Genomic DNA, 20,531 nt, shown 5'->3' with positions numbered 1-20,531 from the left:
AAGCCCATCCCCACCCATAGGGGTAGGGTGTCCCCCCACTTGACTATCACTATCCATGGCTTCACTTATCCCCCATGTATAACCTTCCTGTCCACATTTCTGATGCTTTTTTTTTTTTTAACTTGAAAAACTCCCAATACCCTAAAAGGCAAAAATGCTCTGCTTTACCTACACATCCATTAACCATGAAACAGCCACCTACTGTGTGCACCCTCAGCTGAACTGGGGACACAGAACTGGCAGGACCACCCAGTCCTCTGGGACATTGTAGTGCAGAGCCCAGAAGTCATAAAGAACCAAGAACAGTAAGGTCAGGGAGGGTACAGGGTTCTGGTGATCGGGGGCCTGGGAGGTGATAACAGAGAGCAGATGTCATGCAGGAAGAACAGCCTGCAGCACACTGCCTTGTTGCCGAGGAGCCAAGAGCAAAGTAGGTGTCTGGGGTGCCAGCTGCCTCTAGATGAAGGCAATGGGGATCCGATCTTAGCAATCCAGGTTAAAGTTTGTTCAGAGCTTTCACTCAGAGTTGGGAAAGGACTGAGGGGATAGGAGCCAAAGCCTAAGTGCAGTTGGGGATGTGCTCAGATGGGAGAAGCACAGGCCCGCTCAGGTGGCTGTGGAGAGGAGCAGGGGGCAGGAGTTGTCTGCAGCGCATCAAGGAGGAAATGGCCATCTTTGGGCATGGCTGCTGGTTCAGGCTCAGGGGAGGTCAGGCTGGAGATAGGAGTTTTAGCCATGCCATTCTCTACCCCTCTCCTGGAGTGGTTTATGCGAACTGCCTCAACCCCCATTTACTCCATCTGGCCATCACTCAACCGCTCCCAAAGGGCCAAATCCAGACCATGTGGCCCAGGCCTTCTGGCAGCACTGAATGCAGGACCATAGCTCCCTGGTTCTGAGGCTTTGCTCTACCTCTGGTGCCTCTGAGACTCAGCCCATCGGGCTATAGTGTTCCTCAGAGCCCACATTAGACTCACTGTCTTTTGTGACCCATTTACCTAGTGGCATTTAGTAACATCCCAAGCATCTTGTGTTCTATAGAGCACTATCTGGAAAGCTCTGCATTTGTGCATCTGAAATTTTCTCCATTAAGATCTATGTTTTAGGCAACTAAGTAAGGTGGATGAAGCAAACTTTCTGTTTCAGTTGGTCCTCAACAGCCCAGAACTTATATCCTCCGCCCTACTCGCTCTTGAAATGTGCAGTCAGCTGTGGTTCTCAGGACAGGTCTCTGAAGGTCGGCCTGCCCACTTCCCTCCTCAGCCAGCGGAGGTCCACCATCCACTCATTCAGTCATCACTTCCTCTAGGGAGCCTCACCCCCTCTCCACCTCCCGCCAACCTAATTTTCCTTCTCCAGGGCTGGAGTAGGTGCTCTCTGTACTTACCCCACCATTCCACAAATGAGAGTAGATGCTGAATAAATACTTGTGACTGAATCTCCAACTAACTACTTGTCTTGAGGACGAGTAGTATGTTTTACTTATTTTGCTCCAGCACTGTTCAAGCTTATAGTAGCTGCCCAACAAATATATTTGTTTGACAGATACTTACACCTGTTACATATTTATCTAGCTCCTAACATCTCAGGAGTCAAAACATGAACTTGTATAAATGAATTGGTACATGAATAGGAAAGTATTGGGGCAGTCTAATGTTGAATGACAATATTGGGGAAAACATGGTTTTCCTACATTAGAAGTTATCTGTCTAACCACTCAGATCATAGACCCAGGTGTAAAAGCTAAAACTATAAAACTGTTAGGAGAATACATAGGAGTAAGTCTTTAACCTTGTATTAGTGGCTATTTAAATGTACCAAAAGCACAAGTGACAAAAAAAATAAAGTGGATTTCACCACAATTAAAAATTTTTGTATTGCAAATGATACTATCAGGAAAGTGAGAAGACAACCTATAGAATGGGAGAAAATATCTGCAAATCATCTATTTGATAAAGCATTTGTATCTGGAGTATACAAAGAATTCTTACAATTCAACAAAAAGGTGAATAACCCAAATTTAAAATGAAGGACTTGAATAGACGTTTCTCCAAAGAAGTTACACAAGGGGCCAATCGGCACATTGAAAGATGCTCAGCATCACTAGTTATGACGGAAATGCAAATCAAAACTACAATAAGGTATTACTTCACAGTCACTGGGATGGCTGGAAGACAAAAATGAGAGTTGGTTACCTGGAGAAATTGGAACCTCACACATTCCCAATGGGAATGTAAAATGATGCAACAGTTTTTGGCAATTCCTCAAAAAGTTAAATATGACCCAGCAATTCCGTTTGTAGGTATCTACCCAAGAGAACTGAAAACACAGGTACACACAAAAACACACAAATGTTACAAGTAGACTCTACTTGTACCTGTGAACATGTTCTTGTGAACAAAAGGGGCCTACCTTGGCAAGGCTGACAAACTCAATAACTAAAAGTAACCACATGGGATGTTTGGATCGTGAAAAATATTCCTGAGTGGGTTATAATGGGAAATCACATCTGAAGGCCTGCATGATAGATTAATCTTTACTTGAGCAGGCCCTATTCATTTGTTTTTGTGCATAGAATAACATATTTGAAATGTCAGAATGAACCTCTTCTCCAGACCTCCAGAGATAAACACTCACTAGTATCAGGGCAAGACGACCCAAACATTCCTCATTGTCTTTTAACTGCATACTTATATAAACTGTGAAATATTAACTATCCTGCACCCACCAATGTAAAAGATGTATCTCTCCATTTTACTTTTTATCTAATCCTAGAAATTTTCCCACTTTACTCTCCCCCCGACTCCTTAATCTGTCACCAATAGATTTCATGTAACCTTTTTTACATCTCCTCCTTTGATTCTAATGTATAAAATAAACTGCAAAACTGCTGTTCCTTGGAGCATTTTCTCAATCCTTTGAGATTTTGCTTCTGTGGCCCCTAAACCATGGTTCAAATAAACTAAATATGTCTTTAGGTTTGGAATTTCTTTCAACAGTGAGCAAGCAGCAGCAGCAGGACGTAGTCATGATGGAGGAAGGGGAACTGCTTCTAATTTCTAGTTTTATTCCTTTCCCATGAACACAAACAGCCTTTTGAATACTTCTGAGATTAGTATACTTTTTTCCCACTGATTGCTCTGTTAACTGTTTCTTCAGGTGTTAGTTCTTGCTATTGCATTTCTCCTTTCATGGTGATTTTCAAATATTTAGTGATTCTCTGTTCTGCCTCTTTGTGGATCCTTGTTTGTGGGTTCAGCTTGCTGACAGTGACTACAGGGAAAAGGCAGTATTCTGATACTAGAAAAGGTTGCTGGTAGTTTCCAGATAAGGGGCTCATTTGCTGCTGGGGCACTCCTTAGAGCCTGCAGCGTCCGTTAAATCCTGAGAGCCAATGTCACTGTTATTTGTTGCTCATCCCAATCGAACTGGCCAAGCAGCTCTAAGGGCATTGCCTTTGCAAATCACCCAATGATGGTCCCTGGAGCCTCTTCTGGGCAACTTTTATCCCCTTATCGTCCTCCAGTGTTATAGTTCTCTCTTGCTCCTATTTTGAATAAGGTTCCCTCTAGACTCATTTCTTTATAAATGAGACCCTATTTTCTCTCTTTCAGGAATTTCTCACAGTTCCTAGACTACTGGTGGCAATTTCTCCTTTTCCATTGTATTGATAGCTTAGTAAAGTACACCTTTTTTTTTTTTCTTCAGCCATTCCAAGAAATAAATTTCCCTTAATGATGTAGAAAAAAGTCTAGAATGTCATAGATCACCATTATGAAGATCAATTATAGAGAGTGGTACACACCGCAGTAAATGAAAATTTTTTACAACTAAGCATTTTTTCATGTCAATTCATCCTATGTATTTTGTGAATTGCCTATTAATGTTCTTGTTTATTTTTTTCTATTAAGGTGTTAATTTTTCTTACATTTTTTTCTGGTTTAATTTTTATTTTTTTTTATCAGAGCAACAAATATATCTAATTAAAAAAGTCAAAGAGTACTCTTAGAATTGTGGGGAAAAACTAGCAGTCTCTTGCCTTACTCTTCCTCTCTCAACATCAGAAATGAAAGAGGGGCCGTCACTACTGAGCCCATGCACATTAAAAGGATAATGAAGGAATATTCCAGCTTCCTAGAGGCATTCCTTTCTACTCTTGTAGCTGTTTCTTCTGATATGCCTCTCCATATTTCTAAATAATATTCTTCGATTTCTATTTCTTCCTTGATTATTTTAAATATTATATACTGACCTTTTTGCCTCTTCAAACTCTCTTTATTGGCCTTTAAATATGCCCTGTAATTTTTTTTTGCTGAAAGTTGGACATGCTGTACTAGGTAGAAGGAACTGAGGTAAGTAGATTTTCAGTGTGAAGTTCTGTGTTTATTTGGCTAGGGTTTAGTCTGTGTTTATTGTTTGCTATAGTTGTAGGTGTCAGGAGCAGCCTTTGTTTTTGTCTTTGTTGTCTTTGGGTTTTCCAAGAGGCTTCTTAAATCAGGGCTGAGATGAGCAGTTCTTTCACTTGTGTTTCCCTGTTTTTATTCAGAAGCCCTACTGATACGGTGGTAACATGTGGAGAGAGGGAAGGCCAGATGGGGCTTGAATTGGTATTTCTCTTTCTTCAAGGCAGTTAGGCTCTGGTAAAATCTCAGCCAGTTTCACTCTTACCAGAGCCTAACAGGCCTAGTAAAGAAGAACAGAGGGCTCTAGGCATATTTCAGAATAGTGACTTTTCCTCTCCTGCTGGGAACACAAGGAGATTTTTCTCCATTCTTCCCTATGAGAACCTGCTAGGGTCCTGGAGGTTAAACTCATGTGTAAGGGCTGCTTAAGATTGGACCCTCCGCTTAGATCCCCACCCCTGGAATTTTAACTCTCAAAACTTGTCCGCACAGGGAAACACAAGTGAAAGAACTGCTCATCTCAGCCCTGATTTAAGAAGTCTCTTGGAAAACCCAAAGACAACAAAGACAAAAACAAGTCACACCAGCAATTCCTCAATTATAGTTTGGACTTTCTCGCCATGGTACTGGTTCCTGTAGAGATCTCTGTTCCAGTAAGTTGTGATTTTCTATGTCTTCCCATCTGTTTCCAATTTTGGGGAGTAGTTTGCCTTGTGACCTCAATTCTCTAATGGATCTAAGAGTTATTGATTTTCAGTTTGTTCAGCTTTTTTCCTTTTGTGTCAATGGGAGTGGCGACATCCAGGTTCCTTACGTGCCAGACCATCCAAGTTCCTTACGTGCCAGACCAGGAAACCAGGAGTCCAGATATATATTTTTAGTTCTAAGATTTCCTTTAAAAAATATTTATATATAATATACATTTATATAAAAGTCTTAAAAATACATATTCCAAATCATTTTTAAAATTCTCTGTGGTTTCAATCACTATAGCCACCTTTTTCTGTAGATTTTTAAACATTTTTTTATAAAGCACTTTTCTGTTAATTCTATTTTCTAAAATTATCTGTGGACCTCTTTCTGTTGACTGAATCTGAATATTTTTCTCTTGACTCAATCATATTTGTCTGTTCCTTTGCATGTCTGGTATTTTTATTGTATATCAGACATCGTGGATGATGCGTCATAGAGACTTTGGGTTCTGTTATCCTTATCTGAAGTGTGTTGCATTTTGTTCTCTAGGCAGTTGAATTATTGGAAGATCACCATAACCTTGTAGAAGCTGGGCTTTAAATCTTATTTCGATAGATATATTTTGATTTTGCCCACAGTTTTAATGCAAATCTCTTATTTCTAGAGCATAGTCCTTATTCAGGGTGAGGCCTTTTGAGGTTTAAATGGAAAACTGAGGCATTTACCAAGTCATCTTTGGAGTTGGCAGTGAATGAATCTCTTAGCTCTATGGCCTTCCAGCTCTCTCTTTCTCTGGGATCCTGGAATCTTAACCCATACAGGTGCTGTTCCGGCCAGCCCCTCCTTGGAAGGGAATTATAGCTTGAGGCTCCAAATTATCCAGCATTATTCCTTCAATTTTCAGCTGCAGTGGCCATCCCAAACTCCATCCTCTACCTTCAAGAGCCAATAAGCCGGTGGCTTCCTGTTTGAGGTCTGGCTGAGTAAAGTAGAGAGCCCTCAGGGAAAAGCAGCTCTTCTTTCAAGCTGCCTCCCCTCCACCTCCCAGCTGCTTTTTGTCCTTCTACAGTGTCTTCAGACAGCTGTTTCATACATTTTGTCCACATTTCATTTTGCTTTGGGGTTCTGCAGTTACTCGAAGTGGAAACTTTACTTTTTGACTTTTGAACCTGTAGTCAAATCACCTAATCAAAAAGTGAACTATTAAAACACGACAAGCGAACAAAATTGAACATTAAGGCCCACTGTAAAGGCAGACGATTCTCTGATGTTTAAGCCAGAGGATGCCCTTTTTAAGTCAGAGTGCACCTTGGCACAGCGTGCCCCTAGGCCCCGCCCCCACCCGCACACCACGCCCCTCGGGGCCCGCCCCATTCACGCTCCGCCCCCTCGGTCGCGCCCGTTTCCATGGCTACCCGGCGACAGGCCGGGGCAGCCAGGCCACCGAGTGGACGTGCAGCGGCGGCAGCGGAGGCGGCGGCGTAGGTGACATGAGCGCGGCAGGGGTGGCAACCGGGCAGCGGCCCCCTAGCTCGGGAACCCAGGGCTCCCGGGGCGCATCGCGCCTGCGCCAGCGCCAGCCAGCAGTCCTCCAGCACCCGGGGCAGCACGCCACTCAGCTCGGGATCAGCGAGGCACAGAAGCGGGTCCTGGACCTGGAGAAGAGCCTGCAGTTCCTGCAGCAGCAACACTCGGAGACGCTGGTCAAGCTCCACGAGGAGATTGAGCACCTGAAGCGGGAGAACAAGGGTGACTATGGGCGGCGGGGCCGGGGCGGGGCGCCCCCACGCGGTCGGGCCCGGAGACATGCAAACCTGCCTCCCCCGTACCCTCCCAGGGCATTCAGCACCGAAACAGCACTTGGATTCTAGAACACGCAGGGTTTAGGGAGGACACAGTGGAGCAAGCCCCAACCGGGGTCCCGCCACATGGATCTCCAGCTCGGGATCCCTGCCCCAGGCCAAAAACCCCAGGCCATCATCGTGGGAGATGCCCTCCTGGCCATCTGGCCATCTGCCCATCTGGCCAGGGCAGGTCTGGCTGCATCATTTCCCACAGTCACCTGGCCAGCAGTCTCCTCTGTGGTCAGGGCCAGGTCCACCCCGTTTTTAAAAACTTTATAGAAGTAAAACATGCCCCCCAAAGTAGGAGTATTAGGCTCAGTGAATTTTCACACACTAAACACACCCAGATCAAGGGTAGACGTGCTGGCCCCAGAAGAATTCCTGGGCCCCATCCAGCCCCTCCACAGATGCCTCAGCCCCTGTGCCCATGCAGCTCCTCAAGGGAGACTTCCTTTCCTAACTCTGTACCCCATTTGCCTCCTCACCTCCATAGGCCAGGCCTGAAGCAGAACTTGAGGCTCCATGATGGGACCTCGCTCCTCTGGCCTTTAGTTAGAGCTTTCTGCCCACACATCTAGACCTGCCTGGGTTTCTCACTCTCTTTTCTCCTGCTGCCTTTACCTGGAGTGCGAAGTACTCCATCATTGGATATCCATTATATCAGGACTCTGCCCTCCCTATGCCTTCTGGAGTCTCACTCCTGTCCCTCCCTGGTGTCCAGGCTGGATGTTGTCAGCCCATGTCTTGGGTGTCACTCGGTTGTTGCATTGACTACATCTGCTCACCCACAGCCAGGGGCTTCTGGAGAGCTCGGACATCCTGACTCATCCCTGTACCTCTGGAACCAGGCCCCCACCCGGTAGAGGGTACCCTATAGATATCATGGAGAAGGGGTGGATTTGGGGCAAGGCTCTCATGCAGGGCCTTTGGCTCGGGGAATAGCCAGAGGCATTCCTTGCCTGAGGATGCTCAAGGCCAGGCTTAGCCCACGGGGAAGGGTCCCTGCAGCCAAGGATATGAATGAAGTCTCTTGGGGAATTCAGCAGGGAGGGAGTGGGCAGGTCAAGCCAAATTTCTCTCAAAAGGGCTATGGTTTTGAAAATGAGGACAGCATGTGCTTGCTTTCAGATCTCCATTATAAGCTAATAATGAATCAGAAGCCACAGAAGAAAGGTAAGACTGAGGTCCTCAGTTACCACTGTCAAGTGCAGCCCCTACAGACTACCTGTGCCCACCCAGCTGCACTGGCTCATGACTATCCCAGTGGGGAGGGGTCCTACGGGATCTGGACAGACAGATGCCACTGCTCCTAGCCAAGGTCTCGGTGACAGGCACAGTTGGTGCCACTCTCAGGGAGCCCAAGGCCTGAGATCTGTGCAGTAGGGTTAGTGGGCAGAGCAGCTAGGGGTGGGGTCTGCCCAGACCCTCCCCCGCCCTTACCAGCCTCACTACCTGGTGGGCTCTTTCGCTTGGCTTGCTGCTCTGACTGGCCTCAGGTTCCCTCCGAAATGCTGTGGGGCATAGCACAGCCCCAGCCCCATTACTCTGGGCACACTCCGTCCAGGGATCCTTCCTGCCATCTCTGCAGTGACTGTGGGGGTTGGGGGAAGGAAGTGCAGACGCAGAGGCCTGCAGATGAGGCCCTTCCTCATCTGTGGGCCAATCACCTTGCCTTGTTCCCCAGCTCAGCCGAGGGATGCCCAGGTTGTCTTGGGCTTGCTCTTCCCACTAACTTTTGGGGCCAGGTCTGACACTGGGGGGTGGTCTGAGTGGTGAGTGGTGCCAGCCTGGAAAGCCCCAGTCTGGGGGTGCCCAGGGCTCTTCCTTTCTGGGAGACACACAGAAAATGGGATGGTGGGAGCCCTTGTTCGGGGGTCAGAGTAGCTCCAACGAGCTGTCCTGGGCTTGCAGTGTGGCCCATTTAGCACCCCAGTCCTGCAGTATGGCGGGGGGGAGTCACTGATGGGACATTGGGAGAGGTTCTGCCTCTTTAGAACCTCCTGCTTTCTGGATGGCCTTCCGGAAACCACCTTTCCTACAGGTGGTTTCCTCTGGCACTGGCCAGGTGTGGGGCTGCCTCACCAGTGTCGGGGAGGGCTCCGTAGGAATACTTGGGCCAGGGCCTGCAAGGCCAGGAGGCAGGCACAAATGGGCCCAGCCCCTGGCCCATGATGGATGTGCAGAAGCCTCTGAGGAAGCTGGGGCAAATGGCTGCTGCCATCTTGGGTTGACCCCTGTGCATTCTCCTACAGGCAGCATCTCCAATTCCAGCTTTCAGTCCATCAAGTCTGTCTCAAATTCGACGGTGTCAGGTAAGCGTGCCAGCACACTCCATGTGCCCAGGGTTGGAGGAGGGGCAAGTGCCCCACTGTGGCCCCAGGCCTAAAAGCCCCTAGTGGTTCTCTGTTGGGCAGCCACTGGAGGAGCTTCTTGGCCAGGACCCACGGACTTAGGGGTTAAGGGACCAAGAAGGGTGCAGTGAGCTGAAAACACCAGAAGGGGGCTGAGGCAGGGTGGGATGGGACTGTGAGACGGCCGGAGGGAGGCTGCAAAAGCCAGGCGGGCCTGCCTGCAAAGAGCACAGTGTCAACGTGGGGCATAAGGTCCCCTGGCAGGTTCACCCCAGGGTGGGGTTGTGAGCAGACTGACAGAGGAGCCCTGGGTGTCCCCCAAGCCTCCCTGAGTGGTCTTCCAAGGAGCGAGTGGTTGGCTGGCTGCCCTGGCAGAATGTAGTATCCCCACAAAGCAGGCAGGACTCAGGTGGCATGTCCCTGTCTACAGAGCCCTTGGCTTGTGGTGTCTGTCCTTCACAGCGTAAGGACTGCCAAGAGCCTCTTCTCCCCACTCCACCTCCCTGAGAAGCCAGGCATCCTGACCAGGAGTGGCCCCTGTCCTTTCCAAGGACCCAGGCAGGCCATGGGCTTTGTCTTTGGAAAGTAAACCTGTGCAGGCCAAAGTCTAGACCTCTCATTGTTTCGTTTTGCCCCAAATTGGGTGCCTCTTCAGTCAGTCAGGGAAGTTTGTGGGGCCACCCCCAGCCCCGGCATTCCCCCAGCCCTGGGAGGAGACTGGCCCATTCCAAGTGTGTCAGAGCATTCAGCAGGCACCACCCAATGGTTTCACCCTCAGACCCTCATTCGTGTTTCCCAGCAGGGGGTTCTGTTATCATCTCCCCTTTACCAGGAGAAAACTGAGGCAGGGGTCAGGGCTCCTTGGGTGCACACAGCCGATCCTGGAGGACTTGGGCACTGGCTCTTGGCGCCCACAGTGACTGGCCCTGTCTGGGTCTGCCCTGTAGCCAGCTCTCAAGGCAAGGCCAGGCCCCAGCCCAGCTCCTTCAAGAAGCAAGACTCGAAAGCTGACATTCCCCAGAAGGTGGACCTGGAAGAGGAGCCCCCTGTCGCCGCCTTGCTCCACAGCAAGCTGGACAGAGCCCCTGGGGCACAGGGGCCAGCCAAGTAAGGCATTTAGTAGGTTCACACCCCAGAATCAACTTTGCTTTCTAAATGGGCCAGCCTCTAGGGTGAACCAAACTGGGAGTCCTGCAGGGGCCAGCAGCAGCCCCTACACCGCTTTTTCAAAGAATTTGGCCTCCAAATGAGCTTGCTTTTTCACTGAGAACAGTCAGTTTCCCAGGCTCCACCTGGGAAACCTGCGTGGCTTTTGCAAGGCAGTCAGTAGGACAGATCTGGACCAGGTTCTGGTGACACCCCCGTTTCTGGGACTTCCCTGGAAATCAGCAGTGAGCCTAGGCTTTGCACCTGACAAGGAGATCCCACTATCCTTCAGGTAGTGCAGCCAGCAGGACCAGCTCCTGCTTCTCTGCATGGTCCTTAGATTCTCTCTTGATCAGCGCCACCAGATTTGTGGTCAGGATACCTCAAACCACATCTGACCCTCAGTGTACCCTGAGAGGGGAGGAAGGCACGGGCCCAGCTCACAGCTGGCACCAGAGACCTCCACCTGGTGCCTGGAGCACAATGGTCATCAGAAGGCAGCCAGATCCCAGGGGGCTGTCAACACCTCTCTTTCCCACGTTGGCCTCATGCTGGTGAGGGTGCTGCCCTGAGGAGAGGTGGTAGGTAGTTAGACCAACCTGGCAGGCTACCTCTGGGCTGCTGCAATGACCATTTCAGAGATGAAGAAGTGGAGACTTTTAATCCAGAGGCTACCTCGGTGGCAGGCAGCCAGCACAAGGGCAAGCAGGTGATGGGGGCACCCCCCTTGATGAGTCTGCCCCCGCACTTGCGTAAGCACACCTCGATTCAGCAGTGTGAGGTGGTCATCCGCCAGCTGTGGAACGCCAATCTCTTGCAGGCCCAAGAGGTGAGTCTTGGGTGGCCAGGGCGACCCTGGTGCAGCTGCAGCCTCAGCCACCATACCTCTTCTCCTTGCCGTACAGCTGCAGCACCTCAAATCCCTCCTGGAAGAGACCCAGAGGCCTAAGGCTGCCCCCGAGGAGGCCGATCTGAATTCTCCCAAGTAAGTACCTGGTGCAGTCCTCGCCCCACTACGGCAGGGCCTGGTTGTGTGAGGCTCACTGCTGACTCTTCCTTCATCAGGGAACAGGAGGTCACACAGCTCCCCAAGGTCCCCAAGGGTGTCTCTAAGAAATGGTGAGTCCCAGGGGCACAGGGAGGGTGGCGGGTGCCCACAATGAGGGGAGGGCCAGGCACAACAGAGAGCAGGCCCTGGCTCTGCGGCTCACCCAGCAGCTGTTCCCAGTCACGCCTCCGCTGCCCGCCCTCTGCCCCTGCCAGCCTGATCCTGAGCCCAGTGCCCGCAGCGGAGCGTGCCATCCTGCCTGCACTGAAGCAGACCCTGAAGAGTAACTTTGCCGAGAGGCAGAAAAGGCTGCAGGTGGTACAGAACCGGCGGCTGCACCGCTCGGTGCTCTGAGTGTTCCCAACAGCCCCAGTCACAGCTGGATACTAACCCTCTCTAGGTAGCATCCCAAAAGAATTCTAATTCCACATAAACCAAACTCACGGCAGATAAAGTCCTTGTTCTCAGAACTGAGAAACTGTTTATTTTCTTGCTCAGTATTTAGCTATTCTGCATTTACACAAAAACACATTATAAGTTTTACCCCACCTGTTGAAGAAAAAAATAAAGCTCATTTCTCCCAGGTCTTAGTCTGTCTCTGGCTGTCAGGTGTCCTTGCCCCGGGAGGGCTCCTAGCTCTGCTACCTATAATTGGGGGACAGCTAAAAACTACCTCGGGCACAGCACCTGCTCCCTTCTTGGGCCGGGGGCTACCTTCCATGCACATGGGCACTCAAGGTTTCCTGCCTGACTGGACACTCCTGGAGGCGAGATGCCATCCTCCTGCCTCAGCAACATCCTGTGTCTACACCAGCAAATAGCCAATGAGCTGCCATGCTGAGCCCACCTTCCTCTGTGGAGAGCCACATGAGAATGGTTCTCTCCAGGGCACTGGGGCCCCACCCTGTGATGGCCCCATCCTTTGAGGGCCTCATGTCACTCCCCACGATCGCCAGAACAGCAGCTTTGTGGCACATCTCATGGGTGTGTGTGGCCAATTTAGTGCTGAACCTCACCCGACAGGACAGTCCTTCTGGCCCCACTGGCCGTTTCCGTGCTAATCTCTGCCTCTTCCAGCTTCAGGGAGCAGGAACTTTGCCAGAAACCTGGGGGTGAACCAGGATGAGGCACCAGCAGTTAGATGAGGTGAACTAAGGTCTGGGCACCCATGGATGGTCATGTCCAAGGTGGGGGACCTGGCTCCACTAGGACAATATCCCTCACTGGACAGTGGGCCCTGGACTCATGATGGGTGGGGCACAGTGACGAATTCATGACAAACACAGGAATAATAAATTTATTATAAGAACCACAGATGACATGGTAGTGCACATATAAAAGGGGAACCTCTCGTCACCAGAGGGCCAGCTGATGCCCCGTCAAGGAGCCGCAATCTCTGGAGTGGCTCTGAGGATGCCAGGTCCTGAGGATGGCACCCCAACCCATGAGTGGGCCCAGCTGGTATACACAGTGCCAGAGACAGGATCCTCCCAGAAGCCTCTGCTCCCCAGCATGCCTACAGTGCTGAGCAGACCCCCAAGGCCCGAAGGGAGAACACCATGAGGTATGAGGCCCAGCCAGTGGTGGGGACTTACAGCCATCTGCAGGCCAGACTTCTCTCTGAGACGCAGCTGGCATCCCTGGATCTGGGAGCCTCCCTGTGACATGGCCCATATGCCAACAGAGGCATGGTCTGAACCCAACACTGTGATCAGAGGATTCTGTGTGTTTTAAGGGTTTCCTATGTTCTCCATGTTCCCCCACAGAAACGGGTAGAGTGTTTTCTGGAGCACAGACACACAAGGGACTCTAACAGGGCCTGACTTCTCCCCCATGCTGCTAAGGACATGGGCCCTGCAGAGGCTACAGGGACAGCAGCCCAATGAACACAAGTCCAGGGGCACATTCACCTCCCTGGAGGGACTCCTACCCCCACCATCGATGCAGCCAGCTCCGTAGCCGCTTGTCCCAGTCCTGTGTAAGTGGGAAAATGTTTGGTAGGTCCCCAAGGCAGAAGATAAAAGCAGGAAAGCTAACCTAAGCCCAGGCTCTCTAAGGGAGCCAACACCTAGAAAGGTCCAACATGAGGCGTGTCCTCTGTGGCCCCAACAAGGCTGCCGGCTGACCCCGTGGTCCCCGATGGGCTGGCAACCCGAGACCCTGCAGTGGTAGTAGCTAGGCAGCCGAGAGGCAGGCCTGGTGGATGCTCTGCGCCCAGGTGTTGAGCAGGGCTGTAACCGAATGCTTGTCGGGGAGCTGCAGCAGCCTCGAGGTCATGCATCGGTGCACCGACTGCAGGAAGGGGTTGGCGTCTGCAACAGAGCAGTGGGCCTTGAGCGCTGCACCCTCTGCCAGAATAGCTGGCACCACGCCTGGACCCCAGCCCACATAAGCAACTCTCTGGGTAAGGGGCGGGGGGTGCCCTCACAGGTACAGGGCTGACATGGGGCACATTACCCAGCCACAGTGACCTGGGATGCCATGTCCCACGTACCACTAGTGGCCAGCAGGCTCCCTTGGGCCCATGTGTCACTGGGGAACTGGAATGTAAATGGACCCGGAGCCCAAGGCTTTCCCTTAGTGACAGCCTCCGGGTACCCATCTTGGTCCTCTGTGCGCCAGGACTGAGCTTCAGGGCGACTGTCCTCATCAGTGAAGCTCTCTGGGCCTGTGGCTTAGGGCCATGTCACCCAGATGGGTCCCCATCAGCCTTGAAGAGGCCCACAAGGGCCACAGAAACAGCTGAGTCTCCTCATTCCTCATCCATTGGACATGGATGCCCTGGAGTTGCAGGCCAGGCAAAGGGACACAATGAGGACTGAGACTCTTCTTTCTCCATTGATTGCTGGGCAATCCAATCTTGTCCACAAACGGGGAGCCAGAGAAGAAGAGGGAGAGGCCTAAGCTTGCGGGGAAAGCACATGAAGAAAACTGGTTGCCCAGAGCTGACCCCCGCATGCCCTGGGTCCCCCCTGCAGCTGCCTTCTCGGTTCACCTACCGTACTGCCACTGCCGGTCGATCCATAGCGGGCTCTGGGCAGGGTAGTCAGCAGGCACACTGAACTCCAGTGGTGGTACACTAGGGAGGTCCTTGTCATCTGCAACACAAGAGACTGCGCCTGTGACCCCGCCCACCTTGCTCACTGTCCTGCTCTGAACACCCCAAAAGGGTCTGGTGAGGCTGCAAAGCCTGGAGATCACTCTGATTCGCAGGCTTCCATATCTTCCCAGGGCCTCAGGCAAGCAGAGCCACACTGGACAGGACGGAGGGGCTTCTCTGGCACACAGGGAACAGGTGAAAGTGTGTGGGCTCACAGCCCAGCCCTTGGTACCTGTCCTGCACCAGGTGTGTGAAGATTAAGCAAGACAACTTGGGCAGGCTCTTGAGAAGGACAAAGGGACTGTGGGCCTGGGGCTGTAGTGTGAGTGTGCCTTTCTGTGGGAGGCTGAATGCACGTCATGATGGAGTGCACAGTCCTGGGCTGGGCCTATTCTGAGGCACAGCCTGGAAGCCTTGTGCCCCCCACCTCCTCTATGGGCCTCAGGATGCGACAGAGCCTTGGGGCTGCTGCGCTGGGCTCACCCCTCCCCGGGTACTCACCCAGCTTGCATATCAGATGGACAGTGCCGTTGTTACTGCAGTGAGAAGGGTCCAAGCTCACCAGGAACTTGGGGTCTAATCTGGCCACCTCCCCCTGGAGCACGTTGGGGATGCTCTGCCGCTCGTCTTCTTCAAACTTACGCTTCCGGGCACACAGCACTGGCGCCCTGGAGGAGGCGGCCGTGGTGACCACACACTGGGCTAGGCTGTGGCCCATGGCCCGCCACCCGCTACCCACTGCAAGGCTAAGCCTTGGGCTGTACGTACGTGATGGGTGGGCCATGGATGGCCGTCATGGCCGGCACGAATGTTCGGTACAGGGAATGGTTGAAGACAGGCGAGCGGATGTTGGCCAGGACGGCATCCAGAAGCGGCTGGCACAGGTACTGCTGTTTGGTTGGTGGTACTGGGGGTGGTGGGGGCGTGGGCTGGGACAGGACAGGTGGGGTCAGCAGCCCACTCTTGGGAAGGCTCTCCAGACCCTAAGGCCTTCATCCTTATAGCCAGACTTCCCAAGGATTCCCCACCACCTCCAACCCCTGCAGACTAATGGCTAATCCTGAACACATTCTCCCCAAGTTCCCCACCCAAGGCCAGGCCTAGTGCTGGGCGGGTGGAGGCAGCCCACGGCCTAAGGGTGAAGGGAGACTTCTTCCATTTCCCCACCACCCACAGCAGGCATACCTGGAAGAAGTCTTTGGGCAGGGTCCCCAAGTGGAGTGGTGAGCCCCTTCTGCCCACCCTGGACTGTGAAGATTCCTCCCAGCCTGTGGTTCTGAGTCACTGGCAGGTATGCCCTGACCTTCCCAGAGATGCCTGCGGCCCTCGGAACACCGCCAGGCCACAGTGCTCCACTCACCACCGCCATGTCATTCTTGAGTTTCTCCAGGGCGATCTCACACTTTTGCAGAGTTTTCAGGGGGCAACTATGGGGAGAGGCCAAGTGGATGACCCTCCAGGCTAGAGGACGAAGGAGCTGGCAGCTCTCACAAGCTGATCCCAACCACTACCCAACTGGTGTCCCGTGGAGAGAGCCAGCTCCGGGGCCTTGGCCACTGGCACCCTCCACAGGAACCCCAGCCAGCTGACCAGCTGTTCCTACACCCAAAGTCTAAGGCAGGTGGTCCCACCCCAGGAGCAGCCTGGCCCTGGTCGGCAGAACAAGGCATACATGTGACGAGCCAAGGGGAGGCACAGAGGCCAAGCCCCTGCCCACCCTGGCCAGATAACCCCAATGAAGGCCTGGTGGGCCATCCAGCTCCAATAGGCCTGTTCTGCAGTGTCTAGCGTTCTGTCCAGATAAACAAAACAGGGAAGACCTTCTAGAAGAGGGGTATAGCTTAGCCAAAGGAAGTATCTCAAAGGCCGGACCAGTTCTGTGGCACTGGGCAAGCTCTGGAGCTGAGAGCAGTCTCATGGCTCAGGAAGGGAAATGCGTGCCGTATTGAGAATCTGGCGCTCCACTGCCTTTAGAATGCTTCTCAAGGCACTGTCTTGTTTCATTTTCATAGCTAATGTGTGTGAGTCACAGCTATCAGATGGGGTAACTGAGACACAGGTGCCTGCCCAAGGCCACTGGTAGGTAAGTCAGGGGCAGCAATGAAGACAGGCCTCTCTCAGCCAGCTGGATTAATGAAGGCCACTACAAGCCCAGACTTGGCCAATGGCCTGATGAGACACGGCTGTGATAGCCACAAGGTAGAAGGGTGAGGACCCTGGCAGTGGCCTGGAACAGGGCAGAGTTTATGTGCTGGCAAAGGTAGAGGGCAAGGGCTTGAAGCCCCAGGAGGCACAATTAAGTAGAGCCCTGGAGCCCCTTCTCTAAACTCCGCATTGTTACCAAGTGCCTGCACTGTTACCTAGGCTGGGCCAACTGAGCACTCAGGGAGCCTCCGTGAGCCATGACACGGCACCACTCACCCCCAGGAGCCTGAGGACAAAGCTCACCGTTTGGAGGGGTCTGTCAGGATGTCCAGAAGGCTCTTCATCTTACTCAAGTCCTTTTTTCTGTCTGGAACAAAAGAGGGGACACTAAGACACACAGCCTAGGGGTCTGTGAGCCCCAACCCCGCCCCCGTCCCACCCCGGCTCCACCCCTACCTTCATTCTTATCAATCTTGTTGATCATGCGGCGCAGGGGCTCGATGTACTTGGACAGCTGCTTCAGCTTATCCAGGTACTGCTGCTCCTCAGCCTGGCTGGAGCCTGCTGGGCTCATGACTGAGCTGGGGTTCACTGCAGGACACAGCCCAGTAAGTGCCGCCTAGCCCACGAAGGCCCAGCTCTCTGCAAACCCTTAAGGTGGGGTGCTTGGACTCCAAGGGGATCGAATTTGTTCACCCGCTTATAAGCTGAGGCCTCATGAGGGTGAGGGGGTGACTCAGCACCTCAACTCGCAGGACTGTGTGGGTGACACGATGGGCTCTGGGCCTTGGGCTGTGCCTGCCCCAGGCCCAACTTACCAGGGGTGTTTAAAGGTCCTGGGGAGGGGACGCTGAAGTTCTGCGGGGTGCGCGCCGTCACTGGACTCTGGGAGGGCTGTGGTGAGGGGCTGGGCAGGAAGCTACTTGGGGATGGGGCAGGGCCGGAGCTGCAGCAAATCGAAAGGGATCATGTCTGTGAGCCATGGGCACGGGGCAGGGCCCTCCCTGTGAGCCAGGCAGGGAGGGGCACCCCGGCTAGGCCTACCTGACGTTGGAGTTGGGCTGCGAGCTGGGCTGGCCAGGCTGCGGGGGCGGCTGGGGGGAGGGGGCATCGACTGCGGGTCTGCACCTGCTGGCCCGGCGACGGCGAGGACAGCATGGTGAGGCTGTTCTGGCTGACCTGGAAGTGGAGGGGGCTCAGCCTGCTCGCCTTCCACACGCTCTCACTCCCGCTGTCCTCTTGCTCCCACCTGCCCGGGCCTGAGGACCCCACCTACACACACAGCCCCGCTCTCTCACACAGCCTCGCCGCACACTCTTGTCTTTCTTTGACGCCCTGCTTCTCAGAGACTAACAGGCACACACCTCACCCTGTGGATACACACACAAGCACATGGTGACCAAAATGCTGCAGAAAGGCCAGGCTGCTCGTATAGCCCTTGCTCCACGGCAGGGAGACTCCTGAAGAACTGGGCCTTCTGTGCTGAGAAAAGACATCCCCATGTCCTTACCTCATGGGTGTGGAAGCCTGTGGGGCAGGAGGCTGGGGAAGGCTTATGGCCTTGGATGGCACTGACCAGCCTCCCCTGGTCTGTGAGCTCTCTGTGGGCCCCACTCTGTGACAGATGCGACCATCTTCCTGCATGCTTCCATGTACTTCCTCAGCCCCCCCAGCCACAGGGAGAGACTGCGTCTTGCACTTAATGGAAACAAAGTGGTCCTGGTATAAGCCCTCGCCAGCATGCCTGGCCCAGGGCTTCTCAGTCTGGACCCATGGGCTCCACTGAGAAAGGTGAGCGGCTCAGCATCATCCTCAGAAGCTGTTTCCTTGCCTGTAGAACTGGGGTTCACCCTACTACCTGCAGTCCTCCTTGGGGAGGACACAACAGGGTCAACTGCACCACTGTCATCAACAAGGACAGTACCCTACTCATCTGTGAACTCCACAGAATGAAACCACATCACCGAGGAATCAGGAACAAGAATGTGTGAAATAACCACTTTCCACAAAAAAAGTTCAAGATGGCAGTTCCAGATGGTGAGGACAGCTGTGGGGAGGCAGCTGCCTGCCAGCCCTGGGTGCCCAGCCTCCCCTGGAATGAGCCCCGCAGAGAGCTACCTCGCCCAGTGCCTGGCGATAGTGGCACAGCCCTCTGTCAAACTGGGATAACTTCAAAGGCTCTGCTAACCTCAGCATTCCCAGCGGCTGGCAGTGGCCTCTCCCACGGCCTAGGCAGTTTCTTGCACACTGAGCGTCACCTCAGAGTCTGCATCCTGAAGCCCAGCGCACACCCCACCTCCTGAACCGTCCAGTTTGACAGACCAACTCTGGCCTCGCACAGTGAACTCCGGACACCACCGTCTGGTGCGGCGTCACGCCTCTCTCCCGCACACTACTCCACCATGGCGCTGGGTTAGGATCCCTTGGAATGGGTTGCTGCCTTCCAGTGCTTGTGTCAGGTAGCAGGAAGGAGTGTTTGGAGGAGCCCAGATCCTACCAGGAACAGAGAATGCCGCCCTCCTCACCCACATATCCCACTGGCCGGGCAGGGGTGGGCATGAGGCTCTGCCCTTTCCCCCGTACTGCTCGGACCAAGCTCCAGGAGAGAAACCTTCCCCGCCTGCTCTTCAGCTTCCTACCCCTCCTACCGAGTGTGCAGGATGGAGCTGCAGGGCACATGGAGACGACATCATGACACTTCTATCATGGCCGGGTCAGAGAGGCACCGAGTCCAAGATGGAATAGACTGTTCCCAACCCTGGTGACCAGGACCCCAGCCCGGAGCAGAGGACATGGAGTGAGCGAGCTTGAGGGGAGCAAAATGGTTCCAGGTGTTTTATGCTGACACCAGCAAGGGCACAAATGGGCCTAAAGTGGCTTAGTTTGCTGAGGTGAACCAAGCACAGCAGCTGTTCCCCGCGCAGGACTCCCCTTCACGGTACCTGGGTACACCGAGTCCCGGGGCCTCATGGCCTCTGCGCTGGAAAGTATGTTTCAGAATCCACTCAACTCCCAGGACTACAAAGGTAAACAGGTTTCCTCAGAAAAGTCCATGCAGAGAACCACGTATGGTGCCAAGAAAGAGAAGCAAAGGCCCTGGGGCCCCATTCTGGGCCCAGACTCTCAGGCACGGGCACCCACCTTGTAAAGCCTTGCTCCTCACCTGCCTGCCGAGCCCCAGCCATCGCCTCCCCTTTCCTTGAACCAACATGCTGCCATTCTCTGTCCTGTAGTCCCTGAAGCTCTCCCTCTTCCTGCCTACAGGTCAAATCCCCTCACCTGGTCTTTTCCTGACCATCTGGGCCCCACCTGCCCCTAACCTGCCCAGAGAGGTATCTCATCCTCAGCCTCTGCTCAAGCAGCTGTCCCTTCTAGAGGGTGTTCAGCTCTTGTCTGCAGTCTAAAGCTGGTGCTTCTCTGAAAGGGCATGAGGCACCTGCTGGCATGAGGCCACTACAGCGGGAAGGTTACTTCAAGTTCATGTCTCACCTCAATGTCTAAAGCTGTATTTTAAGAGGTACCCTCAGCACTTGGACCACAGGAAAATAGAGTGCATTTGCCCACACCCTCTGCTTTTTGGGTTCCATGGAGCCACTGAAAGCATACATCTCCCCCAGGCATGAGACAGAGGGTCTAAAACACAGTGAATAGCAGCCTGCCCAGGCTGGAGGTACAAGCTCAGTGCTTCTGCTTCTTCCCCAAACCCTCCTCCCATGTCTAGCCCTGGGCTCTGCCCCTCTGGCTACTGTGGCCACCATCTGCAAACCTGCTAAAGAAAACTACTTGGCCTCCAACATCCAA

General features: G+C 53.1%; 2 protein-coding genes across 3 annotated transcripts in view; one reads left to right on the top strand and one right to left on the bottom strand.

Annotated features, from left to right (window-relative positions):
• The first annotated feature begins 6,496 nt into the window (after window positions 1-6,496).
• LOC120606824 (coiled-coil domain-containing protein 74B-like) lies at window positions 6,497-12,075 on the top strand. 2 transcript variants are annotated; one of them, XM_039868400.1, is made up of 8 exons: window positions 6,498-6,845; window positions 8,069-8,113; window positions 9,193-9,252; window positions 10,239-10,398; window positions 11,077-11,266; window positions 11,343-11,422; window positions 11,503-11,556; window positions 11,701-12,075. In XM_039868400.1, exons 1-8 carry the CDS (start codon window positions 6,587-6,589, stop codon window positions 11,837-11,839), a joined length of 987 nt encoding a protein of 328 aa, XP_039724334.1. In that variant the 5' UTR covers window positions 6,498-6,586; the 3' UTR covers window positions 11,840-12,075. The 2 variants fall into 2 exon arrangements, with proteins under 2 accessions (XP_039724335.1, XP_039724334.1); XM_039868401.1 differs by lacking the exon at window positions 8,069-8,113 and having other exon boundaries at window positions 6,497-6,845.
• A 689-nt stretch (window positions 12,076-12,764) lies between these two features.
• The window catches only part of MED15 (mediator complex subunit 15), a 55,681-nt gene continuing 47,914 nt past the window's right edge, over window positions 12,765-20,531 (bottom strand). The window contains 10 exon segments of the mRNA XM_039868399.1: window positions 12,765-13,797; window positions 14,485-14,583; window positions 15,087-15,253; window positions 15,354-15,514; window positions 15,946-16,012; window positions 17,034-17,097; window positions 17,187-17,321; window positions 17,549-17,676; window positions 17,775-17,840; window positions 17,842-17,909. Coding sequence (XP_039724333.1) covers window positions 13,661-13,797; window positions 14,485-14,583; window positions 15,087-15,253; window positions 15,354-15,514; window positions 15,946-16,012; window positions 17,034-17,097; window positions 17,187-17,321; window positions 17,549-17,676; window positions 17,775-17,840; window positions 17,842-17,909 — 1,092 coding nt within the window. The 3' untranslated portion in view covers window positions 12,765-13,660.

This window comes from Pteropus medius, unplaced genomic scaffold (genome assembly GCF_902729225.1).
Source record: "Pteropus medius unplaced genomic scaffold, Ma_sr-lr_union100, whole genome shotgun sequence".
NCBI classification, from domain to species: domain Eukaryota; kingdom Metazoa; phylum Chordata; class Mammalia; order Chiroptera; family Pteropodidae; genus Pteropus; species Pteropus medius.
The sequence above is the reverse complement of the archived record's forward strand: the minus strand, read 5'-3'. Positions and strand labels throughout refer to the sequence as shown.